General features: G+C 45.4%; 1 protein-coding gene across 1 annotated transcript in view; it reads right to left on the minus strand.

Moving 5' to 3' along the window:
* Positions 1-5,193: 5,193 nt before the first annotated feature.
* Positions 5,194-8,598, minus strand: part of OC90 (otoconin 90) — a 43,763-nt gene continuing 40,358 nt past the window's right edge. Inside the window, exon 13 of the mRNA XM_008588571.1 lies at positions 5,194-5,546. Coding sequence (XP_008586793.1) covers positions 5,194-5,546 — 353 coding nt within the window. The remainder of the gene's footprint in view (positions 5,547-8,598) is intronic.

An 8,598-nucleotide genomic window follows, 5' to 3' on the forward strand; every position in this document is an offset into this window, starting at 1 on the left:
CACTTCTGCTTCCGAAAGAATTTAGTCTTTGTACCAGGTAAAACCTGAGTTTAAGCCCTTGGCCTCCTTTTCCTTAGAGCATTTACTTTAGAAAGATTGCAGTATAAATCCTTTCCCTGCTCCATTGAGATATAAATCTTCTACCTCCCAGAAATGTCTCCTCAAGGACCTGGGAGCCATCCCTTTGATATGCAAACATCCAGGGAGATATTTTGGTGGGCACTGGGCTCCAATTTGCAAAACTACCTACTGTCCTAAAAATATGAGAAGTTTGTTTCTGCTCCAGATAAGCACCAATTAACAAACCCAGATGGCCTAATCATATAGGCCAACTCCCTTAATGTCCTTCAGTACCTTTCCTTTAGTACACTGCAGCCAACAACTATCTGAAAGGGAAATTAAGAAAAAGTCCCGTTTACATTAGCAACAAAAAATAAAACACTTAGGAATTAAACAGAGATGAAAGACCTGTGTAATAAAAATTATAAGACATTGATAAAGGAAATTAAAAAGACACAAATGGAAATGGATTGGAAGAATTAATATTGTTAGAATATCCATATGATCCAAAGTGAGCTACAGATTCAGTGCAATCATTATCAAAATCCCAATGGCATTTTTTACAGAAACGAACTCCTAAAATTTGTATAGAACCACAAAAATCAACTAAAAATGTACTAAAGTCTTAAACATAAAACTTGACTGAAGGAAATGGTTAATGGACTTCTGTGGACAGCACCCAAGGACATGTTCACTTGGTGAACTCGCAAATGAGTTAGCCAAGAAATGTCAAGGATTGCAGACAATCCTTGGCAACGCTGGAAGTCGTGAGAACACTTTCTTGGGATGTTCCCAGGAGACACAATATAGATAACCAAGTGCTTCAGAAGGGAGGTAACGGCCTTCTGCTCTTGAGACTAGTATAGCAGAATTTATGCATTAATGCTTATCTTGCATGCACTAGCTTGCTAAATGTAATAAAAGCTGTAACAGCGGCTGGGTCGGTGCTACTTGCCTGAGAGAGCAGTAGCCCCCCACTCTTCACCTGCATCTCGTCTGCTGCGTCTTCCTTCGCATCTCCGATCATTTTAATCAACACTTGACCCTATAAAACTACTAGAAAACATAGGGGAAAACCTTCTTGACATTGGTCTTGGCAATAATTTTTTGGGTGTAATCCCAAAAGCACAGGCAACAAAAGCAAAAATAAGTGGAACCACGTCAAACTAAAAAGCTTCTGCAAAGCAAAGGAAACAACAGAGTGAAAGGCAACCTATAATGGTAGAAAATATTTGCAAACCGAATATTCAATAAGGGGTTAATATCCAAAATGCGTAAGGAACTCCTACGACTCAATACCAAAAATACAGATAACCCAATTAAAAAATAGGCAAGGGACCTAAACAGACACTTCCCAAAAGAAAAAATTTAGATGGCCAACATGCCCATGAAAAGTTGCTCAACATCTTTAATCATCAGGGAAATGCAAATCAAAACCACAGTGAGACATACCTTACACCTGTTAGGAAGGCTGTTATTGAAAAGACAAAAGAAAAGTGTTGACAAGGGTGTAAAGAAAGATGACCCCTACTACACACTGTTGGAAATCAGTATAGAAATTTCTCAAAAAATTAAAAATAGGGGCCGGCCCGTGGCTCACTCGGTAGAGTGCGGTGCTGATAACACCAAGGCCATGGGTTCGGATCCCATATAGGGATGGCCGGTTTGCTCACTGGGTGAGCGTGGTGCTGACAACACCAAGTCAAGGGTTAAGATCCCCTTACCGGTCATCTTTAAAAAAAAAAAAAAAAAAATTTAAAAATAGAACTATGTAATTTAGCACTCTCACTTCTGAGTATATGCACAAAGGAATTAAAACAGTATCTCAAAGGGATATCAGCACTCCATGTTCTTTGCAGCATTATTCACAATAGCCAAGATATGGAAACAAATGTCTTTTGACAGAAGAAAGAATAAAGAAAATGTGGCACATATATATGTAATGGAAAATTATTCAGCATTAAAAAAGAAGGAAATCCTGCCAATTATGACAACACTGATGGAGCTGGATGGCATTATGCTGAGTGATATAAGCCAGACACAGAAAGAAAAGGTACTACATGATCTTATATATGAAGTCTAAAACAGTCAGACTCGGGCCGGCCCGGTGGCGCACTGCTATAGTGCGCCACTTGGGAGCGTGGTGGTGCTCCCGCCGAGGGTTCGGATCCCACATACAGACCGGTTCCCGCTCACTGGTTGAGCGAGGCATGGGAGCAACACCGAGGGTTGCGATCCCGTTGCCGGTCCCGGTCCGGTACGGGGGCGACACTGAGGGTTGCGATCCGTTGCCGGACACGGAAAAAGACAAAAAGGAAAAAAATAAAAATAAAACAGTCAGACTCATAGCAGCAGACAGTAGGATGCTGCCAAGGGCTGGAAGGAGGAAAGAATGGAGTGATGTTGCTTGAAGGGTATGTAGTTTCGGTCACACAAGACAGTAAAGTTTTGGAGATCTAATATACAGCATGGGGATGATAATTTAAAATATTGTATATTGGGGGGAAGAAAAGGCCCTGCCATTCGTTTAGGCAGAGTTGAGCTCAGGTTGCACTGAGGTCTCTCTCCCACTGCAGTAGTACTGAATAAAACCTGTCTTGCCATTTTTACAAGTGTCTAGGGCAAAATTTTTCTTTAGCAACGTCTAGGACTGAATCCTAAGGTATACAACATTTAGAGGGCAGCTAAAGAAGGAGAAATAAGCGAAGGTAACTGAGGATGAGTAACCAAAAAGGAGGACGAAAACTAGGGGAGTGAGTGGTCATTGTGGATAAGAGAAAAATATTCAAGAAAGAAGAAGTGGTTAGCTGTAGAATAATGCGGGAAGATTAAAATGAGAGCAAGCATGGGACCAGTGGTTTAAGCAACATGGAGATCATTTGGGACTTTGACTGGAGCAGTTTTTGTTAAGTGATGGTGTCTGTTAGAAAGGGGGACAGGGAGTGTATGTAGCCAGTTTTTTGAGAAGTCTTGAGAGGATGAATGATGAAATGGGGTAATATATGGAGCAGAATGTAGAGTCAAAGGCAGATGTACTTATTGTCCTGCGTGATAAAGATAATGTCTCCTTGTGGGATAAAGGTCAGGCAGGCTTACAGTCCAGTACAAATTGTCCAGGTTCCCTAAATCCAGGGTTCTCCTGTGTAATAAAAAACTGCTGCATGTGTAGGTATCTCCTGGCCCTCTCTTCATTGCCTTCAGGGCTTGGGGAAGCAACGTAAATGCTGACTCTCAGGTTACTGCTATTGCTGTAAGTAATAAAGTCCTTTGTCTCTGACCAGGAGTCTCATGTCTTCTGCCAGCATCCATGAAATTCAGACTAACTTGTTACGTTAAAAATAAGGTAAAATCTCAGAACTCATGGTTTTTGACGGTCATCCACTGAGAGTGAGGGGGAAGTGTGAGAGGTTTGAGAAGGGAAGAGGAGATACAAAACAATTGTCTTGGAGAGCAGAAAAGTCAACTTATTAAGAAAAGGTTGAACATCTGCTTGAGTTTTTGTGGCCATGGGTATTAAGTGAAATGGGTCAGCTCAGTTGCATTTTTTCCTCCAGCAACATTCAGCCGCCTCAGGTGAAGACGTAGCGAAGGCAGATGGTCGCCATGGTGTGGCTGGTCTAGCACAGTGACTGCCATGGGGAGTGGACCCCTAGTACATTTCTGCTTGATTGAAGGGAAGGAGGAGCCGGCCTGCAAGCTCTGGCCCTTGCAGTTTTAGTGCATGTTGGCTGATTGCCAACTGTCAGCACCTGCGTTTCTTAAAGGCTTTTTTTCTGGACACTGGAGCCCACTTTGCCACCACTGTGCAGTAGGGCAGCAGGAAATATCACCCTTCCCAAGAGTAATGGCTGATGGAAGTTGATCTCTGTGGGTGCGTGTTCTCCTGTGGCTCCCAGAGTCCTCTGGTGGGATGTGCTCTAGTCACCCACAGTCGTAAGTGGCTTGATAACACACCCTAATTGGCTGCCTTTTCTGTCCTGTCTCGTTTCTCCACTCTCCTCACAGTGTTTCTTACACCTCCCAAATAAACTATTTGCCCTCAAGGCCTTGTATAAGAGCCCACTTCTGGGAGAACCCAATAGGAGGCTGTTAATTAAGGTTGCATTGTTGAAAAGATTTGTCAAAAGATTCTCATCACATTATTTCCCTAAAAGGTGTGGAAGGGTATCAGCTGTTGGCGTGGCACCATGGCTTTTTGATTTCTTAAGGTGTTACCAACTTCAGAATATTTTCATGCCATGAAAAAATCAGCCAAGCACTGAACTCTTTAGAAGCTCTGCTCTCCTGTCTGGTGGAGGAGCAGGCAGAAGCTGAGTATCATCTCACTACAGGACACATGATTTATGGGACTTGAGAACCACAGATGTGATGTGAACCAGAGTTTGTGCCCTCATTGAATATTAAGGGGGGTTCTTGTAGCTCACTGTCTTTCACCCAATACACAGAAATCTCAGTAACTATTGGGAGCATGAGTGTGTGGATGGATGGATGGATGGAATTGTAGTTTTTCACAATCACCATAATATTAAACTGCCTTTGTCAAAGTGGGCATTTGCATCCCCCAAACTTCCAGCCACTGAGATAAACCATATTTTTAAAAAAATCAAGTCTAGGACTCAGGAGAGGGTGATCAGTGATTCCTCTTGGCACATGGCCACTCTCTTAATGGCTAGGATGTCAAGTGTATTTTTAGGGCACATACCAGACCAGCTGCCATCTCAGTCTTTGGCGTACATTATTGGTGGGTTAGTAGTAGCCCACAGGTGGTTTCAGGAGATTGATTAAATATACTCCTTGCTATTTTTTTTTTAGTAAAATAAAAAGTAGCTTTTGGAAGTTAGGAGGTTGAGATATTTTTCCCCCATTGTCTCTGTCATCTCACCTTTAGAACCTACTCATGCACAGTGTCTACAACTAAACACTTCTTAAAAACAAAACAAACAGAACACGTTGATTGGAATATTTATTGTTTCCACAGTGCACTACAAGAAGTAGAGAAGTACCCGTCGTCTGCCTTCTCTGAAAGCACATTCACGTGCGAGCCGAGAAAGTGCACGGTGCCTTGTGCCTCCCTTCCCTTTGGGCCTCTGCTAAGGCTGCAGTGGACAGAGGGGAGACTGGGGACCAAAGAGGTTAAGGCAGAGGAGAAGCAGAACTATAGGGTGTGCTGGCCATTTTCTCTGGGAATCTTTCTTCCATGTTTAGCCTGGTCCCCAAGGGACCAAGTGACCTCCCCAGAAATCTTCTGGCTCTTCTCAGGCCCCCTGAGTGGGGCAGAGCCTCCTCGCTGTTCTCCTCAGAGCTGGAGCCAAGGGGAGAGGCTGCGGGCCCTGCACGCACGCTGTCCTCGCACGACAGCTGCTTGCCCTGGCACTCCTGTTGCCCTGGTGACTTGAGGCTTTGGTTAAAGAAGGCCGAGGCCATGCACTCGGCCACCGTCTGATCACAGGCACACAGCAGCCTCTCGCACAGGCTCTGCCCCATACCTGGGAGGGCAAGAGCAAAGAAGCAGACATGAGGCCTAGCGCAATGGCACAGGAAGGCCTCTGTGGCCATCTGACTGCCCTTCAGCCCTTCTCCTTCCACCTGCATCTTCCAGGCCCCCTCTTGGCATGTGGCACATGCTCTGCTGATAATATTCCAACTTTCTTCTCCTGCTGGTAACGAGCCCTCTGCCAGCAATACTCTCAGCTTTCTCCTCCTGGTAAACTCATACTTGTCAGTCAAGACTAGCTTGACATCCCCTCCTCCAGAAAGCTCCCCTGCACTCCCAGGCTGCGTGAAGTGTCTTTCCTGTGGGCTCCCGTCGAATCCCACCCGCTGGTTCTTTCTATGGCAGCAGGTGATGTGTCAATTACACTGCACAGTAATAGTCTGTATATGTCTGCACTTTTCCCTCTTGCTGCACAGAGAAACTTGACAGCAGAGCCCATGTGTCCAAGCATCTAAATTAGTCTTCAACAAAGGTGAGGGATTTCAAAAAGGTCATGGAAAAATAGAATTAAAAGATAAGGACTGGCTGGTTAGCACACTTGGTAAGAGCATGGTGCTGATAACACTAAGGTCAAGGGTTTGGATCCCCATACCAACAAGCCACCAAAAAATAAAAATAAAAAAAGAATACAAATCCTTCCAAAAACTTTTTGAAGTAACTTGTAGTTCTCGAGTTACCTCTCGGGAAGTATTTGTCTGAATTGTTACTTCCTATTTTTCTGGTCCAGCATGTCCCGTTTGTCAAATGGAAACTCTTGTCTATCCTATTTCAATATTGCCAGATAAAATACAGAATAACCAGCTAAATTTGGGTTCCAGATAATATGTCTGTCCACTTGGGACATACTTATACTAACAGTATTTGCTATCTATCTGAAATTCAAATTTAACTGGGCATCATGTACCTTTATTGGCCTGATCTTGCAAACTGACCCTGTTTCTTTAATGTGTGAGTTGGGGGTGGTGTGGCTCAAGTGATACAGTGTGTCTGAAGGTGCTAGACGTAGATGAGCCTCCTGCCGATATTATCCTTGTTATCTGCAGTTTTCAATGAAGCTAAAGGTCTGGGTTTTTCTATTGTCTAATCCTACTTTGAAGTGTTCACCAAGAGGACACCACCAAACCTCCTAAATTGGCCTCCACCTCGGCCCCAGACCTGCTGTTGCATTTCACTAGTAGCACGTGGAAGGAGGAGAGGCGACGGCAAACAGAGCTGCAGGAGCCGAGAGGAGACATGGCGGGCCCCGTCCCCCCAGGGCAGCTCTGTCCTCCCACCTGCACACCTCTCGTTAACCAGCACGCAGTGTCTGGCGCAGGCCACGGTGTGCGTAGCTCACAGAGGGTGGGAACTGGTTCACTAAAGCTTCCTAGATGTTCAGGCTATCGCTGCAGTGTTCCTGGTTTCTGTGATAGTGGAGGAGTGGAGAATGAGCCTTCAGCCTTCAGACCTCATGGCACGATTACGTTATGTGATAATTGTGGTCTGATCATCACTCAAGGGCTCTCTAAATCCTCTCCTGGCTACTCATCCACTATAGGACAAGATGTAAATGTTTCAGTCTTGCACACGGTCCTTTGGGTTCATGCTCTGGTTCCTGTCTCTCTCTTCAACCTCACCTTGTACCCCAGCCAGTCACCCAGCCCCACTTTCTGTTCAAGCAACACAGAAGCATGTGTTGTTCCTAAACTACCAGGAATTCCCAAAGTGCCATGATTTTTCTCTTTTTCTTTTGCTTGGAACATTCATGCCCAGTGTGGGGAACCTGTTAACCTCTTATCTAATCCCACCTCATCCCCTCTTCTGACTTCTCCCAAATTGTCCCATCGTCACTGACATACTTCAGACTCAAACCCCCTCTATCCACACTCTCAGGGCATCTGGACTACCTGTGAGCACATATTACATGAGATTAGAACAGCCACTTGCCTGTCTCACTTCCCTCTAGGCTGTGAGCAATTTGAGGCAGGTTCATTGTTTTCCTGGTTTCCGATGAAGGTTAGTTGGATAAGTGGATAATTGAATGAATGAGTGAGTGAGTGACATGTAAGCACACAGCTCCCGGGACGTGGGAGCCACGCACGCTTGTACAAGGCAAGATGAGAGGAGGTCCACGCTCTGTGCTGAGAGGGTGTGCAGGAGGAAGGAGATGGAGGCAGCAGTGCGGGGTCTCCCCAGACAAACACGAAGATGAGAACAAACCTTACAGGCCTCTGGGGAAATTCTAGGGGAAGCCCTTCCTTTTAAATTGCAAAGCATAAGGGGGATGCAGCCACTGGCAGGGATGAGGATGTAGATGGAGCCAGCTCTAAAGCAAGCCTCGACTTGCTGTCAGGGCGGATGCTTGCAGGGCCACCACGATAGGAGGCGTGGCACTGCAGGCCCACCTGCCCTTCAGCCAGAGCCACTCCCCTTTTTTTGTGGGATTCCTCAGAAGATCTTACTTCGGAAATGGGTTCTGCTTCTTAGAAAGAGAAAAATATACTTGGAAACCCTCTGGTATACTGAAGAACAGATCTAAGTCTGAGGCCATATGGTTTTACAGTTCACATCCCAATCCTACCACTTACCTCTACCTGTGTGATCTTGGGCCTTGGCTGCCACCTCTGTAAAATGGGGAGGATAACAGTGCTACCTCATGTGATGGTTGTGAGGATGAACTCTGTTGATACATATTGTAAAGCTACTGCTAAGGCTACAGGTAATGTCTGGAATCCTGTCAACAGCGCCAATTGTAGCACTCTTAATCCTGTTCATGATGCCAATTGTCTAGCAACACGACCATGCTAGTTGTTGGGCTCTTTTACCTGCCGGTAATCCTGCCCTGACTGAGTCAATTGTTGCACTAGGGCTGGGTCTTGAGCTCCCAGACCCCTCAAGCCCATTCACAGACTGGGTCACAAACCCTTCATACGCCAGGCTGGGTCACCAGACCCCTTACACGCAGGTCTATGAGCTAGGTAACTAGCCAAAAGGTCCTTGGAGCCACAGGTTGGAAAGCATGGCTGCACAGGGCAGACGCCCGAGGCACTATCTCTCTTTCTCTG

The sequence above is a fragment of the Galeopterus variegatus genome, unplaced genomic scaffold (assembly GCF_000696425.1).
Source record: "Galeopterus variegatus unplaced genomic scaffold, G_variegatus-3.0.2 Scaffold4901, whole genome shotgun sequence".
Taxonomy (NCBI): domain Eukaryota; kingdom Metazoa; phylum Chordata; class Mammalia; order Dermoptera; family Cynocephalidae; genus Galeopterus; species Galeopterus variegatus.